Source organism: Phalangium opilio, unplaced genomic scaffold (genome assembly GCF_054372755.1).
Source record: "Phalangium opilio isolate 3A_F unplaced genomic scaffold, DU_Popi_V2 ptg000060l_1, whole genome shotgun sequence".
Classification (NCBI taxonomy): Eukaryota; Metazoa; Arthropoda; class Arachnida; order Opiliones; family Phalangiidae; genus Phalangium; species Phalangium opilio.
The window spans coordinates 9,157,119-9,178,070 of record NW_028324177.1 but is presented as its reverse complement, the minus strand read 5'-3'; the positions used below and the strand labels follow the sequence as shown (position 1 = coordinate 9,178,070).

The window sequence follows — 20,952 nt, the reverse complement described above, 5'->3', positions numbered from 1 at the left end:
GAGATTAAATTTTATTTTCATTTTTTCGAAAGTGAAAGTTAAATCCATTAACGAATGATTAAATTTATGCAATTCTTCAATAACTACGTTAATATATAATAATTTTATCACATTAACAGTATAACTAATACGGGGATCACCATTAATATAATAGAAGTAATCATCATTGCCATTTTTATCCTTTATGATCAAACGAGTGTTAAATTCATACAAAAGTTTTATAATTGCTGTGTTTAATACCGATTCAACACTCGCTTGATCGTGACACACATACCCTAAAACGTACGCTGCTTGACTCGAATGTTGACATTGATCAAGTTCATGAGGGTTGTATTTATGTAAACGTCCTAGTTTACACTCCGTAGTCAAGATGTAACGTCCGCAATCCCTGGTATCGATCGAGACTACATCTCTCCAAAAATCATATCGGTTACGAGATACTTTAACAATGTTGTTGATCCACAAGTTTTTTAACATTTCACTCTGTACAAGTTGAGCAATAGCATACTTCGATATTCGATTGTTTCCTTCAAACTTTTTACGATTGTCCTCAATTTCGATCAGGCATAACGTACCTAACCGAGGTATCGCGTTCGCAGCTTGTGATTTAATACAAAAAGCTTCGCCACACGCGTAACTCGAAAATCGATAATTTATATTGTTACTTGAACCAAAAACCATGTGATGCATGCATTCTCCAAACCCGGAATCCATTTTTTTTTGAATTTTTATTTCACTAAAAGGTAAATGATGGTTCACTATCTTGCAAATCCTTACCAATCCCAATCTTCACCTTCAAGTTCTAGGAAAGATGGATTGGCATTTTGAAAATCTTCGTAAGATTTATAGGTGGCATTCTTTGAAAAAATCACTTCATACACGTTATCAATGGATACATTGTCACGAAAGTGACCGGTTTTACAAAAAGAGTATCGAACCTTAAAAAATGTATCCCTAAATCTAGACAGTGTATTTGATAAGGATGATTTAGAGTAATTGCCGAACCGTAAAGAATCGATTACAACACTAATATATAACAGCTTCAAGAAATTTGAGCTGAAGCTGTTAGATGTTGCGTAATTCTTGCGAAATGGGTTTTTATACGTCAGCGTAGAGTTGCATTCGTAAATGATTTTAACAATCGCCGTGTTAATTACTGCTTGAACAGCCTCACTGTCGTGACAAACGTATCCCAGAACGTAGGCCGCCTCTTTTCGATGTTGACAACGCCAGTTTTGTTTGTTATAGTACTTATGAATCCGACCTAGTTTACACTCCGTTGTAGGGATGTAAATACCACAATCAACCGTATCGATTTGACATAATGAGTCAACTGTACAGAAAGTGACCCAAGATAGTTCTACAACATAACTCTCCCGCTTGTTTTTCAAAATTTCTTCGCAAACGAGTTTTCTAATCACTGTGTGAGTTATTTTATACTTTCGCGCAAATTTCTGACGATTGTCTTCAATTTCGATTAGACATAACGTCCCTAACCGAGGTACGTTATTTTTACAATCATGTTCAATAATATTTTTTTCATTAAAATTGTACGAATAAATTTCTCTCTTTTTTTGGGGAAGCTACACAAATAATAGTTTGGTTCCTCTTCACTGTCCCAGTATGAACACTCTTTTTCTTGGCGTTGAGCTTTGTAACAAAACTGGTTACAATTGATACAAAAAAAACTATTGTCCAGAATCGCGTAAGCGTTTTCAATATTGGTGATTAAAACTTTACCGTATTGTTTATAAATGGCTTTTTTAAATTTTTCACAATTATTGTTAACGCAGTAATGAATTTCACCACCAATAGATGAGAAACTAGCAATATCGTCTTTTTCACAAAAAAGACAGTTTAGATCCTGACCACTCTGTAACTCAGTTTGGCCTGTGGTATTTAATTCCGAAAATTGTTTTTCATTCAAGTCTGTGAAAAGTAATAATATCTTATAAGAAACACGCACGTTGTGAGGGCCTCTTTTAAAATTATACATTTATAATATGCACCCTTCTTAAAACGACTGATAAATATTTTTCGATAGGGACGCTCATTAATATGGACCCTTCTTTAAAATCGTTAATATATAAAAAACCAACAGTTAAATATATTTTTCTAAGAAAACCAGGGGATGACCTCGACGCTCATTACAAATTCCTAACTAGACTTCTTAAGCTAACAACCTTGAAAATTTCGTATAAAAACCGAACGGATTTCAAAGTTTCACATCATAACGCAAAAAACTTTTAAGTTTGAAAATATCTTCAAAGTCTAGAGTACTACTAGAAAAATGTGTCCAGCAAAATCTTTTGACTCAAACGCTCTTCAACCGGTTGAGGAATTGTAAGTTATTTTAGCTAGCAAGTTAAAATTATTTTTTAATACCGGATCTATTTTATATATAGCGCTTTACCCCAACTCTGGGGTATCGATGATGAATTGGAAGTAGAACCAATCATCATCCACGAGGAGCATGATATCCCAGATGGAGTGGAGGAGGAAATAAACGAATTAATCGCGAGTATTGATATGTTCGCCGAAGCGGACGACCCGGATGTGGTCTCTACCGAATCATCCTCGGATGAAGAAACGTAAGGTTTTAAATAAGTTTGAGGAATTGTAAGATACCTAACAAGAAATTTTTAAAACAGCGAAAGCGAAGAACTTTACAACGCAATGATTCAAGAATACCCATGCATGCAAATTGATTTAAAGTAAAGCAAAATAAATTATCTAAAAATTAATAAACTAATACATGTTTTTACAGTCTTAAATATCCCTATCCTACATTGTGTTCTTGTTGTTTTTCCACCGAATTTAATTCTCATGTCATTTTTCGTACTATTGAATCCCGCTATATATTATACTTTTGCGCTACTCCTAATTGCCCTCTTTTCCAAACTATCATCTGCCTTACCTGGGATCAGTCTAATTTCTATCCAATTAACATTTTCCTAGACACCTATTTCCTTTCTAAATATAAAGCACACCGTCTTCCCCTATACGAAAAAGATCTACAAATTGACTTAAAGTAAGTTGGAAATGAGTCTTATTGTATATAAAAAACTAATTTTAACCTATTTTTACAGTTCTACCTACGATATTCCTACTCGCTGCCCTATTTGTTATTGCCGTACTCCAAACCACTACACTATCAGGGAAACTGTCTGCGTTCCGGAACGACGTACAACTGTCTACAAGCTCTACTTCTGTCCTATTCGAGAGTGTCCTTTATATCAACATCTCATCTGCTTCTCCTATCATCAAAAATATTATCCTGTTCATATTTTAAATAATTCTCATTTCTGTTTTCTTATTGATCGTAGACGCTTACCTAAATTATTATCTCAAATTAATTCTCAATAAAAATATATATATTATAACGAAACTTGTCTCTTATCTTTTTATATTAAGCTTAAACACTCTATAAGAATCCCCTCTCTTAAACAACCGTAGTACCAAACATTGCTTAAAAAAGTAGTTAACCTTGAGACAACGCCCAATAATAATTCTTTTGAAATAGTAGATATCTCGGGGAAAACTTTATCATTTTCTTTTAACGCTTCATCCGAGAAAGTCTTTTAAAAAACATGGGTCTCCCAGAAGATAATCCTCAGCCGCAGTTACAGGAGATGGACTCTCTGTAAGCTAAAAGTTTACTAGTTGTTTTTAAGTTTCTAGTTTCTTAAGAGTGTTTTTTATAGAACCCAAGTGCCGTTAGAAATTACCGCAGCTTTAGCGGTAGAAAGGGCATCTGCAGGGTAAGTGATATTTTTACCATTAAAAAGTATAGTTAAGTAAAAGTAGCTATGTATTTTAGAATCTTCGAAACTTCTTCATACGCATTCGTACCGTGTTGCGTTTGTAAAGGAAGAGAGGTTTCTGAAATCGATAGAAATATTTCAAAGGCTTTCTATTGTAGAACTCTATCCTGTCCCCGATATAATAAGATAGTGGGTATTTGCATCCCCGTTTTTAGGTTTAATATTCATTACCCCTGTCGCGGCCATCCCGATGATTTTAATACGGCATTTATGGAAATGTTTGATTATCCTTTAAATGTTTAACTCTTTTTCTAAAAAAAAATATTAACTTTTTCCAAATATATACCGTTTATTATTGTTGTATTTTAATTTTACATGTTATTAAAAGATTTTTTAAAATTCAATTAAACAGTACGAAATCATTTGTTGAATGCTTAAAACACATTGAATATTTTGAGGATTACGTAAATTATTTTCGAAAGATTTTAACAGATCGGTTAAATTTAACGTGCTGCAAAATGCGTGTAAGGTAGTTTTATACTCGCGTTTAACATCCAATAGTTTTTTTTCAAAATCACCCAAAAGAATTCGAAAGGTGAGTAGCATATTTTTTATGAAAATTCTTTGATTAATAATAAAGTTAATATGGGTTGAAATAAACCCGTTCACGGGGTCTTGCATAATAAGCGCAAATACTTCGGGTTTAATTGTCACTGGAACGCTTTCGTCATACGTAAAGACAAGACCCAAATTCGTAATAGATATATAGATGTTCTGACAACGACAAAATTTAATTGACGATTTCTGCATACAGGCCGCGAATTCAGATTTACGTTTGTTCAAGATGTACCATATTTTATACGGTATTAAAATAAAGTTTCCACTTTCAACAATAACTGTTGGTTCTACGTCTCTTCCCCGCGGACAAACAGTTACCGTTACACCGCTTTTTGTTAAGTGTAAGTTCAAATCGCGAAACGTAGCCATATTTTTATAAAAATAGTATTACTCACAACACATCACGGGTATTTTTATTCAGGAACGAGCAGTGCAGTTTCAAACATTTACTTTCGATTGACTTTCCTAACAAAAACTCGGGGTCTTTTTATAGTAAAATATCTCCACTTAAAAATTCCATAATATTACCCTTAAGCGATAGAAATTCTTATACCTGATAATTACGAGAAAATAAAAACCTTGGGAGAATTCACACGTGATTTTAGAAAGTATAATTATCTACGAGAGAGAATTTTTTTTTTTTTTTTTTTTAAGTTTTTGACCCTTCGACCTTTTTCCAAAAATATCATCCATTTTAAGATCGGAGCACCTTTCCCCCGAAAAATCCCTGTTTAAATTCCCACACTTTTTCGTTTTTTATAAAACCATTAAATACCAATTAAAGCTTTCCATCTGTGTAGGACGTGTATTGGAAAGCGTCTTTAGCCTTCTACATAAACTCCACCCAAATCGAAGCAAAAAATACTTCTCGGTAATTACACCCAGGTGCATCGTATAAAAAAGCAATTATTTTTTTGATACAATGTAATTTAAAAAATATATTTGATAACCTAGGGGAATTCAGGTGTTCCAATCGTATATCTAATATCATTAAAAAGTATACCCGCAGCCAGATAAAAAAAGCAATTATTTTTGATACATTGTAATACAAAAAATATATTTTACAACCTAAAAGTATCATTAAGTATAATTAACGACTAGAATTCTCGGTAAATTACTTTTAAAAAATATATTTGATAACCTAGGGGTATCCAGGTGTTTGAAATCGTATATCTACCCATCATTAAAAAGTATACCCGCAGCCAGCAATTATTTTTGTTACATTGTATATACCTAGGGTATCATTAAGTATAATTAACGACGAGAATTCAAAATATATTTTATAATCAAGAGGTATCATTAAGTATCATTAACGACGAGAATTCAAAATATATTTTATAACCAAGAGGTATCATTAAGTATCATTAACGACGAGAATTCAAAATATATTTTTATAACCAAGAGGTATCGTATAATTATCCACGAGAATTCTAACTTTTAAAAATTTTATAGAGGCTATAATTATCTACGAGAATTCCTATCGTAATTATTACTGGGAAAAAATATTTTTAACCGTATAATTAAGCGTTCCCCGCGCGCTAGCGCGCGGGGACGCCGTGTGTCACCCCCCTCCCCCGGGGGCGGCGGGGACGGTGTATATAAACTCTCGGGATTTTCGGATATTTCATTCGTTCTTCACTCGACGTTCGTTATGGCATCTTCACTCGGTAAGCGAAAACTTAATATATCAGATGATGAAGAGGAAATAGATATTTTTGAGCAAATTAAAAACGTTAAAGAGGAAAATACTATCGAAAAAACCGGCATTGTCCCTCGATACGATATTAAACGAGGTTTAGCTAGTTACGTGACTTCATTACCAGCGTCGCGTGACGATTTTTATTTCGATATTCAAATATACAAGTACGAGGATATAAAAGATAGAGATAATAAAGATATTTGGCAATGCGATGGAAGAAGATTAAGATTTGTCGCGTCTAAAGATAGCGTCGAATGTAAACAAATTCGATCTATCGTGAACAAGATCGCCAAGCATATCATCTATAATCCCGACAAGATCACGAAAAATTATTCGTTTTTTAACAAAAACGATTAATTAATCAATATGGAATCCCAATATCTATTACTCGTATATCTATTAACGTATTTATATATATACTATATATCCAATATATCAATTACTACTACTATTTAATATAAAAAAGAAGACAATTATTACGTGGTTGATGGGATGGATATGAGACTCGAAGTTAACAGATTATCAACGTTCAAGATATGGTCTGTCGAAGGTATTAGCGTGGATGACATGGCAGCCAGCGGTTTTTATTGCATTAGCCCTAAAACCGTTCGTTGTTTTTCTTGCCTTACCGCCTTGACTGGATGGAGAGCCGACAATCATCCAATGGCTGTTCATGGCTACGAACAACCGTTATGCAGATTTATTCTTGGGGAAGGAAAGAGGTGTGGAAACGTTCCCATCGCTGGACGTAATTTTTTCGAGGAAATTGAAAGGGACTACTCGGGACCGGAAAATCATCCCACCAGAAAACAACTAGCACCTTGCCCACACATGTTACAAGCCAGATTCGAAATCGATTTAAAAGAAAAAGAAGAAAAACGAAAAAAAAATAAATAAAACTCTAAACAGTTTGTTAAATTTACTCATTTAAAGATGAGTAGTTCGAGCGATTCCGAAAATGAAGAACCGCTAAATTTAAGTGTTAAAGCTAATCCTAAACAATTTTATACTTGCGAAAAAATATTAGATAAAAAATCTCGAAAATACAAATGTAATCAAGTAGAATGTAAAATTAAATTTAAAAATTTAGAACGTATTAAATTAACCGAAGTAAACGAAACGTTTGTTAGTATAATTAATTCCATACTCTTTGAATTATTACGCAACCAGCAAGGATATAATAGAGTTAGATTTTGTATTCGTTCGGATGAGTTGGATAGTCCGATAAATTTAAGGTTTATGAATATTAATGAATTAACGGCTGAAAGAGTAATAGGAGCTATAAGTCAAGTTGCGCAATCAAATCGAAATTTCCATTTACAAAGCTCTTTAGTTTTTGACGTTATTTTTTTACATTGCGACGTACCCGTTGGACGTCGATCAAAATCATTAAAAAATAGAAATATAGTAATTTTGGATACGTTTATAAAAACGAGTCCAAATTATATTTACATTGACAATACCGATAACTTATGTTTTGGAAGAGCTTTGGTGATAGGAATTTATTTGGCTGATAAGAGATTCGAAAAGAATACGAATGAAAAGTATCAAACAACGAACGAGTCAATTAATTATTTAGAAAGATAAAAAAATGTAATCACCCCCTCCAAAAAGAAAAAGCGGAGCAATTATATAAAAACGCTAATATTTCTCCGGATACCGTTAATTTATTAGATATTCAAAATTTTCAAACTTACTTAAACGAATATCAAATTATTATATTCAGAGCTGATAATTTAGAAAAATATTTTGTCGGACCTTTCAAGGAAAAACAAATTTTTCTATTGTTAGTTAATGATCACGTGCATGTAGTTAAGGAATTGCATACAATGTTTGGCGGTATATCTTATTGTTCTAAATGCTTAAAAGTATTTCACGGAACTAATCAAAAGAATAATCACTTTTGCGAAACTCGAGTTAAATGTAGTAGATGTAGAACTATAAATGTATTCCACGAAGATAAACTAATTAAACCTGTTAAATGTCGAAAATGCCATCGTTATTTTAAAGGAGAAGAATGTTTGAATTTTCATATATCTAACGGAACGTGCGATAACTTTAAAAGGTGTTTAAAATGCGGACTAGAACTGAAAGAAAAACACTCTTGCTCGAAACCATGTAAAAACTGTTTACGCGTACACGAGAGGAACCGTTGTTACGTTATGCCTCTTTCGAGAACGTACGAAAAAACCAGATATTGATATTTCGATACCGAATCAATCGTTAAAAATAACGAACACGTCCCTGTCTTACTCGTAAGCGCTATGCAAGAAAATGAAGGGAACAATTACGAGTACGAGACATTTCGGGGGTTCGACTGCGTCGATAAATTTCTAAATTATTTATTCCGGACGAAAGAAATGGTTTTCCAACACGCGACAAAACGGCTTAAAGCAACTAAACCGGTTTTTGAAAATATTACGTTGTTAGCCCATAACAGTAAAGGTTTCGATTCGTTCTTTATTCTTCGTGGGTTATTAAAATTGAACATCATACCGGATATTGTTTTTGACGGAAGCAAAATGTTGGCCATTTTTTTGAAAAATCAAAAAATGAAATTTATCGACTCTTTCAATTTCGTCTCGCAACCATTAAGATCGTTCCCCGCGACGTTTTCTTTGGGTGAAAATAGAAAAGAATTTTTCCCTTACATATTCCACACCGAAGAAACTTTGGATTATGTCGGTCCACTACCGCCGAAAGAGTATTTTCAACCGGAACATATGAAAGAAAAAGATTATAAAGATTTTCTCGAATGGTACGCGACGAAATCGAGACAATCGGTCTATAATTTACGCGAAGAATTGGAATATTATACTATCATGGATGTTAAGGTTTTACAACAGGGTATGGATAAATTTAGACAATTGTTCGAGAAGGAAACTGGTTTCGATGTTTTAAATATGAACGCTTTAACCATAGCGGGGGCCTGCACGAATATTTTCCTTCATAAATACTTGGAAGAATTTACACTCGGAGTAGTACCTTGTAACGGCTACAGGAATAACTACAATCAAAGCAAATCTGCTTTAAAATGGTTGGCGTGGGAAGAAAAAGAACGCGGAATAAAAATTCAATCGGCTCTCTCGTTGGAAGGGGAAAAAAAGATTGGACGATACCCGGTAGATGGTTATTCTTCTCAACCCGAAATAATATTTCAATTTGACGGAGATTTTATTCACGGATGTCCGAAACATACGAAAGGAGGCGAATGGAATCCGTTATTGCAAGATACGTTTAAAAATTTATACGAGAGAACTCTGGATCGAGATGATGATATCATGTGTAATGCACCGAACGCTGAATATGTTAGAATATGGAGTTGCGAGTTTGACGAAATGTTGAAAAACAGAATCGAAGTAAGAAAGTTTTGCGATTCGTTACACTTTCGAGATCCGATAGGACCAAGATCGGCATTATACGGTGGTCGTACTGAATGCTTCAGGCTGTATCATAAAACCAAACCAAACGAAAAAATTCTATATTACGATGTTTGTAGTTTGTACCCCTTTGTATGTAAAAACAGAGACTATCCTAAAAATCACCCGGAGATTATTACGAGAGATTTTTCATTCGATTTGAATCATTACTTTGGGGTAATGTCTTGTAAAATATTAGCTCCGAAAGACGCTTACATACCGGCATTACCAATTCGAACCAGAAAAAAACTATTTTTCGCTTTGTGTCGTACTTGCGTGGAAAACGATATACAAACAGCCTGCGCGCATAACGACTCCGAGCGAGCTTTCGAAGGGATTTGGCCCACCCCAGAAATATACATGGCGGTCGAAACCGGTTACGTTATATTGGAAATCTTCGAGGTTCACCATTACCCCGAAAGGTACACCTATATCAAGGATAAAGATCCTGGTTTTTTCGGCAGTTACATTAATACATTTTTGAAACTAAAAATCCAAAACTCTGGCTGGCCTCGCAACGTTACCACCGACGAGGAAAAAACGGAATATTTAAGACTAATTAAAGAACGAGAAGATATCGAGATTAGACCCGAAGATGTAACAAACAATTCAGCTCTACGCGCGTTGGCGAAATTAGCTTTAAACTCGTTATGGGGTCGACATTGCTTAAACAACGATAAACCAAAATCGGTTTTCGTCAAGGATTATCAAGATTTCATTAAAATTATAATGGATCCGACATTGGAATTAACGGATATGCGGCCAATTAACGACGATGACGTTTGTTTAATGACCTACAAATTCAAAAAAGATTTTTGCCCGACATATTACAAAGGATCGGCAGTGTTGGGGAGTTTCGTTAGTTCGTACGGTCGGATCGAATTATTTCGAACTCTGAATAAATTAAAAGAAAGGGTTTTGTACTGCGATACGGATAGTATTATATTTATTCACAAAGAAAGTGACGAATTTCTTCCACCCGTCGGATATTTTATGGGTGATTGGACCGACGAAGTTCCAAATGGGTATATATCGGAATTCGTTACTTCGGGTCCGAAATCGTACAGTTACAAAACAAATACCGGGCATTGCGTTACGAAAATGAAAGGAATTTCGTTAAACAGGAAAAACGAACAGATAATTAACTTTGATTCGATCAAATCGGCTTTAGACACTCCGGGAACTAGTTACACTTTGGAAATCCCCTTTAACGTTGTGCGTGACAAAGCTCGCGCGAAACTACTTTTAGGAAATCTGAAAAAAAGTTTCGGCGTGACTTTTAATAAGGGAATAATCGCGGACAATTTTTTAACATATCCGTTTGGATACTCGTTAAAGCAAGATGCATCGTGAAAGTCTACGTTTAAAATCATTCAATGGTCATTGGACTTCCAATTCGTCGGAGTTGGAAGTTATCCCCGCGGAACTAGCAGCGTCGGGTCTCTTTTACTTGAACGACGGCTTAAAAACCATGTGTTTCAGCTGTCATAACTTATTCGATTGGGGAGGATCGAATGAGACTAATCCTCACGAAGTGCATCAAAAACAAGCTCCATTTTGTAATTATATTCTCGGACTCGATATTACTAACGTGAGTCTGGCTGATGAAGAAGGGGAAAAGAGAAGATTAAAGGAAGAAATCGTGGAATATTTTGACGAATCCATCAAAACGTTTACGTCTAGTTTCGTCGATTTAATTCTCGAATCGTCGATAGATGCTTTCAACACGGAATTTCAACTCTAAAAGAAAAAAAGTGACTTTCGACGATATCCCCGTGGTTTTTATTATTCCGTACGAAGATCGCGTTAATTGGAGAGAAATAAACAAACTCCAATTTCAAAAACGGATTGACGATTTTAATAAACTTTTTGAGAAATGTTTGATGCTTGTAGAATAAAATTCCAAGCCCCCATGCAAATTTTACTGGCCGGTAGTACTATGGCTGGTAAAACGACGTGGATATTTAACCTTTTGAAACACGCCCATTGTTTGATCGAACCACCTCCGGACAGGATAGTGTACTGTTATAAAGAATATCAACCGAAATTTGACATTGCGAAAAAAGAAATTAAAAACATTGAATTTATGGAAGGACTCCCCCCAGATGATTCTTCCTTTTGGGATGAAAGTATTAATAATTTTCTAATAATAGATGATCTGGCATTCTCTTGTTATAATAGTTCCCATATCGCTAATATATTTTGCGTCGGCTCTCATCATAAAAATTTATCCGTCGCTCTTTTAACTCAAAATCTTTTTGGTCAAGGTAAAGAGAGTCGAACCATTAGTCTTAACTCTTCGTACATAATTGTTTTTAAAAATCCGCGAGACGGGTCTCAAATAACTTACTTGAGCAGACAAATATTTCCGAATAATAAAAACCTCGTAACTAGAGCGTATGATTTTGTTACCAAGGGTACTCCCTATTCTTACTTGTGTATCGATTTAAAACAAAACATTCACGATGATTTGCGTTTAAGAACAAATATTTTTCCGCATGAAGGAAATATGATTATTGTATGTGATGACAAATAAAATTTGTATATAAAACTATTTATCGTTTCCGTATGTCTTTTATTTCGCGTTGGAACGTTCGAGGAGTTGGAATGGTTAAGAGAAAGCGTAAATCGAGTTTGTTAAAAAAAGTATTAAAAAGAAATTTTAAACGAAAAATTCGAAAGAGAGGACGTCATCCGTTACACAGACATTTACCATTTTTTCGTGGATTGGTACGCGCCAGTCAAAGTGGCGGAGGAAAATTAACCAAGGTACTGAAAAAAGCCAAGCAAAGTCAAATCAAAGCCGTTCACAACACGTTTTATAATTTGTTAAAGGGAAATATTCCTTTACCCGAAAAGGATAGAATTTATATTAAAAAACATCGAGTATATATAAGAAAAATCGCTAATAAAAGAGGTCTGGCTAAAAACAAACGGAAACTTCTTATAAAACAGGCGGGAGGATTTTTACCCGGGTTAATAGCCGCTTTGGTACCGACCTTGATATCTACCATCACTTCATTAGCGAGATGAAACGAATGGTATTACTACCCGAATCCGCTGTTTTATCGGGAGCTGAAAAAGAAGCGACAGAGTTGGATCGTGAAATGAGTCGGATTTTAAAACAAAACACCTCTTCGGAGGATAAACTTCGACATTATTTATTAACTTTACAAAAGTATTTGACTATGAAGAGCCTGATAGAACCTCCTAACGTCAACGTTGCAAATATTCCACCAGTTTTCCAAGTTCAACAACAACCCGTTCAACCACCGCAATTTCTAACACCTAATCCGTTTTCAGTATTGCAACAGCCTCCTTCGCAACAACAATCACCTCAAGGGACCCCCCTGGCCCTCTCAAGGTCAACACCGAGGTCACCCTCGAGGGTGCCCTCGACGATTAAGAAGTCATTCCCACGGCCTAAACTCACGTCGACTCCGAAAACGAAGAGACATCGACGATATACCAGAGGTGTACCGGAGGCGGAGGAGGGTGATGATGGTGATGATGGTGACGGTCATCCTTATCGCCCGAGACGTCTCCTTACTGGTATGAAATTGCGAAAAGTCAAAACACCGATAAAATGGTCTAAATGAAAATGTACCAATTTTTTTAAAATAAATTCTCTTGATTCAATAAATGTATACACATATTTAACATAATAATAACGTCGTTGTAAGGTTTATCTTTCACGTCGTACAATTCTCGTATTATTTCATTATAGGAAAATCCGTAACACAAACTTGTTAAAACAAAAATAACGTGTCCCCCGCATGTAAATGAACTATTCGGTTGTATTTGACAATTATTGTAATACCAATTGGAAGCGTAGCTTGATAGATTAAAACCGTAATAACTAGGGTCTTTACCGTACGAGCAAAAGAAAAAACCGTTATCGTTAGTATCGATATAGACTCCTAACCAATGCAATCCTTCGTTTGAGGATGGTTCCGAATTGACTACGAAACAATAGGGTTTCCGTTCTGGTGGGTCGGGTAGAATATCTTTCGGGAACACTCCTATGAAGTAGGGTCTCGTTCGAGGATCTGTGCTTAAAAAAAGGTTTAATTCTTCCGTGTTCATTTAGCGACTTTTTGTAATTCCGGCTCGTAGAATGATCCTTTTATTATTTCGTCGTTTTCGTCTTTTATTATGTAAGCAGTTGGAGTACGTAGTAGTACTTTATGTACGACAAAAATTTCATTCGTCCAATATCCAGTGTATCCTTTACCAAAGGCGCCTTTGTCGGACGTAATTCTCACCAAATCACCCTTGCGTAATTTTGGCTTGTTGCTTGTACGTTTCTTCTTGTAGTATAATCGTTTCCATATTAAATGTTCGTTATTTATATTTACGTTTTTCGGAGCTATACCGATTGTTGAATGAACAGTGGCGTTATATCCATTTACAATTTTTTGTAAATGTTTCGTGTAATTATAATTCTTATTTCTCGTCATTAATCGAAACATTCGCGTTTTCAATGTTCTATTCCATCTTTCTATCATGGCGCATTTTAAATTACCGTAACTAGCGTACCAATGGATATCCTTACTTTTAAGATAGGCTTGCACTTTTTTGTTTTTAAACTCGCTTCCTTCGTCGGAATTTAACCTCGAAGGTGTACGTTGCTTAAAGATTGTACCGAGAGCTTTTATAATTTCTTTCGCCCCCTTTGTTTTTAACGGTAAAGCCCACGCGTATCTCGACAAGACGTCAATGACGGTTAGAATATAACGATATTTGCTATTGTATTTGGATAATTGGGGTAAATCGATTAAATCGCATTGGAAAACCTCGTTCATACTAGTGACGTACGTTTGATTTCTAGGATATATTTTTCTTCTGGGTTTATGTTTCGTATACGCGGGCTGGGAAATCAACCATTGTTCGATATCTTCCTTTGATACATTTGGTAGAGCTTTTTGTAATTTTCTCACCGATCCTAAACTCGCGGGATGTTGCGGATCGTAATATATATTTTCGATTTTACGCGCTATTCGTTTACTAACCATCTTTGAAGGTATTTGGGTAATAAAGAAAAAAACCATCTGTGAATAAGCTTTTTATTTATCAAACGTAATTGTAAAAAAACATCTCTTTTCAATTCCGTTACATTGTCGGTAATAATAAGAAATAATTGATCCAAATTTTCGTTCTTCTCTCCAAATCGTTTTTCAAACTCATTCTTCAGGTTCGTCTTATTTAACATCGATATCGCTTGTAGGATATTCAAGTCAGTATTCGAATTTGAGGTGCAGGATACGTGGTGCTCGATTTCGCCTTGGCAATTAAGATTACCGCAGCAGTTGGTCTTTTCCAGTAAATTTTCGGTAATGTCTCGCAAAATCATTGTTCTGAATAATTCCTTGGTATTGGCTTTTATTTCCAATTGCCGGTCCAATTCCGGTTTTATTTGTTTCAATCGACTCCACGTGGTTTTATTTAAACAAAATCCTTTACACGTAGCCATCCACAGTAAATCGTAGCGATGAATATTCGAATTTTCGCATACGTATTGTCGAATGTCGATATACTTTGTTCCGGTTCCAGATACGTAACCTTCAACTTGAAAATTTTCCGGTAGGGTACTGTGGAAGCGGGGTAAGACGTCTTGGAAAAACAAGTTTATATAATCCACCAGCAACCATAAGTTTTGATATACTTTGTTACTAATTGTAACCATATACTCCGTTCTCGCATTATCGGAAATGGAAATAATTAGATCATCGCCAGCTTCGGCTATCTCGATAGTTTGTTTATCGGAGAGATTGTACTGTTGTTGTTTCATGATTTTCACGCGATCATTTGACGTTTATTCGTTGGAGACGTTTAATTTTATATTTCTTTCAACACCTTTTTAATTTCCTTAAAATCCCAACAATTACCGACGATTGTTACGTGTCTTTTGTTATTTCTAACTGTTACGAGAAGATTATTATCTTTTCGAGTTGGTAAATAAACGTACTCGTCCATACTCTCACTCTAGTTTGTACAAAACGTTACGATCCCTCGTTATTAATAACTCGTTTTCAAACTCGGCGTATACTATGGCTGTTACCGCGAAAGTGAGTGCTTTGTTAAAACGTATAGTCAACCTTAAACTACCGTGTTTTTCTAAAGAACAGTGCTCGGCACTAGCCTGCTCTTCCGGAGTAAAATCAACAGCGTATAAAGTGTTACCTCTAGGATAATCAAAAAGACTAATGTAGTTTCCTTTATTTTTCCCATACATATCTAGAGCCGTAAATAAGGAAGCGGATTCCCTACAGTATTGATCGTGAGTAAAATCCGGTGTGAAAGGTTGATCTGGATAATTTTTATTCCCTACTGTAACTGATAAAAAGTTTAAATCTAAGTGTTCGAAATAAAATGGATTTTGAGATATACGCCCATTGAAGGCTGATGTTTTAACGAATCCGATAATCATTCGATTAGGAATTCTACCTAAAAATAGGTTTTCTTTAATCGTGTCACTGTTCCCGGTTTCGATACTAAAATACTTTGCTACAGTTTGATTAATGGGATACACACACGGTGTTTTTTCCAAAACCATAGCATGCGCTAGCATAATTTCAGAGTTTGGTTTTATTTTCCGTACAAATAAAGAAGCTGATTTAATAACGATTTTATAATTAGTAATTGGATCAGCAGCAGCAGCGCCAGGTTGATAAATTATTGGAAAAGTATCCGCTGATCTAATAAATTAAAACTTAATATCAACGTTGTTCAATAAGAACTTGTTCATCTTACATACATCAACGTGTAATCTCCCTATCATTTCAAATATTTTAGATGCTCCGGTTCTAGTTCTTCTAGATTTCATTCCGTTATTATCAGCATGGTGTGAATCGGCATTTGTTAGTTTTGTATCTTTGTAAAACATTTCTAATCCCAATTGCGTTTCTTTAGCTTCTTTCCCATAATTTAACATTGTTTCGAAATAAGCGATATATGGGGCTAAATTATTCACGACTTGAACCTGAGTATCGTTAAACATAACTTCTATTTGATCAAATAAACTCCATAAGGTTAAATTAACCGGTCCGAGTTTATCGTTGCCCGCGATTTCTACCCATTTATTATCAGTTGTGTTAAATCCTAATATTTGAGCCTTAACGTACAGTTTAATTTTTGAAGTGTCTATATAACTATCGGGAGTTCCGGGAATAAAAAATTCCAATGGCCCACCATCCGTTATAGCATTAACAGTTTGTAGTTGTATGTCGTTACTGGCCACAATATTCAAATTAGTGACGGGTTTAGCGAACAAATCTAATTCCGACATCATTCCTTCCATTTTTGAATAACTTTATTTGTCACTGTTTAAACGTAAACTATTTATTACTCGTGTAAATTCCCTACTTTTATACCCCCCTTTGATTTTTAAGGGTACTTCTTTAAGCTAAAAAATCAGTCTTCTTCCTTATTCTTTTCACTTTTCTCTTTCCTAACTTACTGGTTCTTCTTCTTCTTTTACGTCTTCCACTCCCAAATTGCGCTTCCCCTATTTTATCACCCGCTTTATGTAATAAATTAGACCCCGCAATTTTAATATTCTTTTTGAAAGAGCTTTTAGGATCTGCTCCCGTTGATATGTCGCCGAACCATCTACTTCCGACACCTATCGCTTCTCGTCCAACAGCTTTTGCTGCTGGTTTGAGTATGGGGGTTATGAAGCGAACTAAACTCTTAAATATAGATCCCAAACCGTTTCCTCTTTGAAATACTGGCCCAACAAACGCCCCGCCCGATTGTTGTAAATAATAATTATAATATCTATTCCGTACAGACATTATTAGTGATTACGGATCCTTCTAAAATGTAAAGTCGTAACGGTTTTTCCGAGTTTAAATGGAATTTTCGTTCCCGAATCTGTCGTTATATCTATCTCAACTAAATTAAAATTGGGTGTACGTACTGGATAATAATTAATTGGATTGAATGTTAACACGTGAGGTTTATTATCTCGACTGTTTTCAGGTCTTGGAATTGTACGTAAAAGCCCACCCCAAGAGTCACCTATTACCTGGGGGTATATGAGACTCGTATAAATGAATAAGGTTTGTACACCTCTATTTATATCTCCGAGATGTTTACTTTCCGTATTGTTCCTCAACGGAGTGTCTACTTGACTCTTATCAAATCCCAACATGTAACCTAATCCGGGATTATCTTTTGGAAATGTAATTGAAAAATAATCCATATATTTTGCCTCATTTACAGTAATTTTATGCCATGGGGTATTCTCTTTAACAATTCCAACCCCGCATTTGATTGTTACTGTTCCTGTTTTATTATACACAAAATCGAAATATTTTCGTTTCGATTCGGGTAAAACCATTTTCATTGCTTCGAGTACGGTATCTATACTTTCATACGTACCGTGAGGTATCGTATAAGCTTTCGTTTCGATTGATGCTTTATTAACATCTTTATTTACGTCAACGGGTCTATTTCGGTCCCTTGGAACAAATTGTTTGACTTGGAATTTACCCAAATTTCTGGTATCTAATTGATCTCGTGCAGTGTCTAAAGGATTACTAGCTATATATGTTTCCCGAACAATCCATCGATCCCAATCTAATTCCGCTATTCCAAGTACTTTTCCATATTCTTTAGGAAACTTAATAGCCGTTTGTTTGTCTCCGTTAATTTTAATTTGCATAAATGTCATTCCCTCTTTCGTCATTAGTTCAAAATTTATATCATCCCTAGCTTTTGTTGTTATTGACTGTTTAAACGTTTCGAATAATTTTTGGTATATACTAGTAGGTTCGTCGTTCGGTCCCCTAACTATATTACCCAATTTACCACAACCCCCTTCACCCATTTCGTACTCATAATCAAGATCCACCGATCTAACGACAAATTCATCAAAACAATCAGTTATGTTATCCCACTTTGAAGGCATATTTATTTCCGACAATCCAACCTCCCAATTTCCCTCCGATAAATTATACGTTGTAGGTAGTTCCGTCCTATAACTTGTTTTAGTATTTTCAGGATATAATTGCATGGAGGCATTACTAGGTAAGGTAATGTAAAAGGAATCGTAAGCGGGTGCTAACATTGCCATGTTTACTTGTCGAATGATTTATTGCTAATGACTTATTCATCAATATACTAATTGCTTTTATTAACAGTTTTTGATTGACAGGCGTGGGATTCTGAATTATGCAAATTATAAGTTTATACAAATTTAGACCCTAATTTGCATAGTCAAAAGTGGGATTTCTGAATTATGTAAATTTGGATCATTGTTGGCTAATTTGCATGCCTAAAAGTGTGGTAACTTACTACTCTCGTTTCTGTAACTAGCATCGGAGTGATGGCGACCATGGACATCAAGCTTTGTTAGAAGTGGCTTCTGTGCGTAGGCGAAGTTCACACTTGTTAGTTTGCCTTTGGCATTAAATTTGTATTGAGAAAATAAGCTCTCAACTGCGCTGCTATTTAATCTTATCAAAAACGGACTTATGGTAGGAAGAACGTCGTATCATAGCTTTAGCCTCTAGTACCATCCTTGCATACTTTATCAGGAAGCGTCATCTCCTTAGACTTTTGGCCCCACCCTCAAACATGTAAATAGTGCCTTCTCAAGTTCTCGATATGAATTGATGCATTTGAAAATGGCAGCCTTAATGGATAGTTCAAGCGGACCAAAACCAAATGTTTTAACTCCCGAGTTTGTGGAACAAATTGTTAAAAGTACCATTATTGCTTCTGGATTTGACTTTTTAAAATTGTAAATACTTCTTTGTATTACAACAATGAAAAAAGGGTAGTTTCTCACTAGTAATTTTTAGAAACGATCATTGTTACTTTCCTCGCGTCCCGGAACCAAGGCTTAGTTCATAAATTTCAGGACCTGGATTTAGTGAATCAACTGGTAGGCGTTTATTATTTTTAATTATTATAAATTAAATCAAATAAATCACATTATTTTTGTAGCTTTTTCATTAAACCGTCAATTTTCGAATGAGCATAACAACTGTAATCTTTCACTTGGAGAGCCAAACCATAGCATAGAAAATAGTGAACAATACCTAATTTTGCATCCATTTCGAATCATTATTTGTGGTACAAGTCTACGTGCAAGCTTTCAAGTGTTAGGTGTAGAAAAATCCTTCACACTGCGCAGTTTTAAATGTAATAGTGGTGCCCTTCAAGTTTCGGATAAAATGTTGCCGCTGTTAAACTATCTGTCTTCAAGAGGAAATTATTGGGTCTGTGTAGGTATTTCATCTGTTGAGATATTCTTCAATAATGAACAAAAGATAAACAGTCTGACTCTAATAACAGCAAGGACACCGTATTTACGATACGAATCCCCTTTTGGCTCATTTGGAAGACCCCATCAACAAAAAACAGCAGAAAATGTCCTGCCTGCCTGAAATGGGTTGAAAATCGCAGAGGTTATTTGAAACGAAAGGCAGTGATTGAGACTTTACCTTGTAAAAAAACCGAAGGTGGATACTTCATCAAAAATACTCTTGCCAACCTACACCTAATAGTCGCAAAAAGAGACTATCAAATTTAAGAAACGAAAGAAAGTGGTTAATAACGAAAAACAAACGAATGGAAAACCAGTTGAATGAACTTTAACTTCCATTTGATAAAGAGCAAGATAAAGAACTAACTGAAATTATCAAAAGAATTGATAGCGACATCTGTGAAGAACTAGATGAAGCCATCGAGGGATGTGATAATTCAATTGTTGCAAAGCAATTAAGAAAAGCTTGGAATAGTGACAGAGAGAAACTTCACAAGGATCAAACAATTCAGTTTTTCAATGATCAGCAAAAAAATGGTGGGTAAATAAAATGTGGCGACATACAGGCCAATGGTGTTGGTGGAACCTTAGTTGATGGCGGACTCGGTCCAATACGGGCAAGGTCACGTAACGCGTACACAGATGGAGTGGTAGGAGGAGAGTGTGGCGAAGACGGTAGCCTAGGTGGTGTTAAAACTCGAGAGTGGACTGGAGTACGAGGCCGAAAAGGCTGTGGGGAAACCTGAAGATCAGGGTCCGCCGAGTCCACGTCCGCAGTTGATGTTGGTAGAAAGCGATCCGTAGAACGATATAGCTTAAGATGGGCTATATTTTCTAACGAGCGTTTTCCAGTAGCTACCTCCTCGAGTACGTAGCGTAACGCGTCCAGCTTCTCCAATACCCGATACGGACCGTCCCATTTAGGGGCCAATTTAGCGGAAAAATAGGAAGCACCATGGGAAAGGGGTGTACTGCCTTCCATACGAACATTCCTTCATGTAATTCCCATTCATCCCTACGCTGATTATAATAAAGTCGTTGCTTAGCCAGCATACGATCAATATAAGCCCTAACGGCCAGAACATCTGCCTGTAACTGGGTAACCCTATCCTCCAGTCTGTCTCCCAACTGAACTACGTCAGGGGGTTGGAAAGGAACCAAAGGAAGTTCCCAGGG

General features: G+C 35.5%; 1 protein-coding gene and 1 long non-coding RNA gene across 2 annotated transcripts; both read left to right on the top strand.

Moving 5' to 3' along the window:
• Positions 1-2,536: 2,536 nt before the first annotated feature.
• Positions 2,537-2,855, top strand: LOC149667071 (uncharacterized). Its single transcript, XR_016368297.1, has 3 exons — positions 2,537-2,591; positions 2,652-2,714; positions 2,768-2,855. It is a non-coding gene; the product is annotated as an uncharacterized LOC149667071 (long non-coding RNA).
• A 3,718-nt stretch (positions 2,856-6,573) lies between these two features.
• On the top strand, positions 6,574-7,668 carry LOC149667070 (uncharacterized). The gene is made up of 2 exons (XM_089841688.1): positions 6,574-6,914; positions 7,566-7,668. Exons 1-2 carry the CDS (start codon positions 6,574-6,576, stop codon positions 7,666-7,668), a joined length of 444 nt encoding a protein of 147 aa, XP_089697814.1.
• The last annotated feature ends 13,284 nt before the right edge of the window (positions 7,669-20,952 follow it).

What these genes read in the sequence shown, in the direction of transcription:
- LOC149667070 (XM_089841688.1), top strand. Translation starts at nt 6,574, where the DNA reads ATGGATATGAGACTCGAAGTTAACAGATTATCAACGTTCAAGATATGG. An exon ending in CTAGCACCTTGCCCACACAT is followed by an intron (nt 6,915 to 7,565) that starts GTTACAAGCCAG and finishes ATGTTTTGGAAG; the next exon opens with AGCTTTGGTGATAGGAATTT.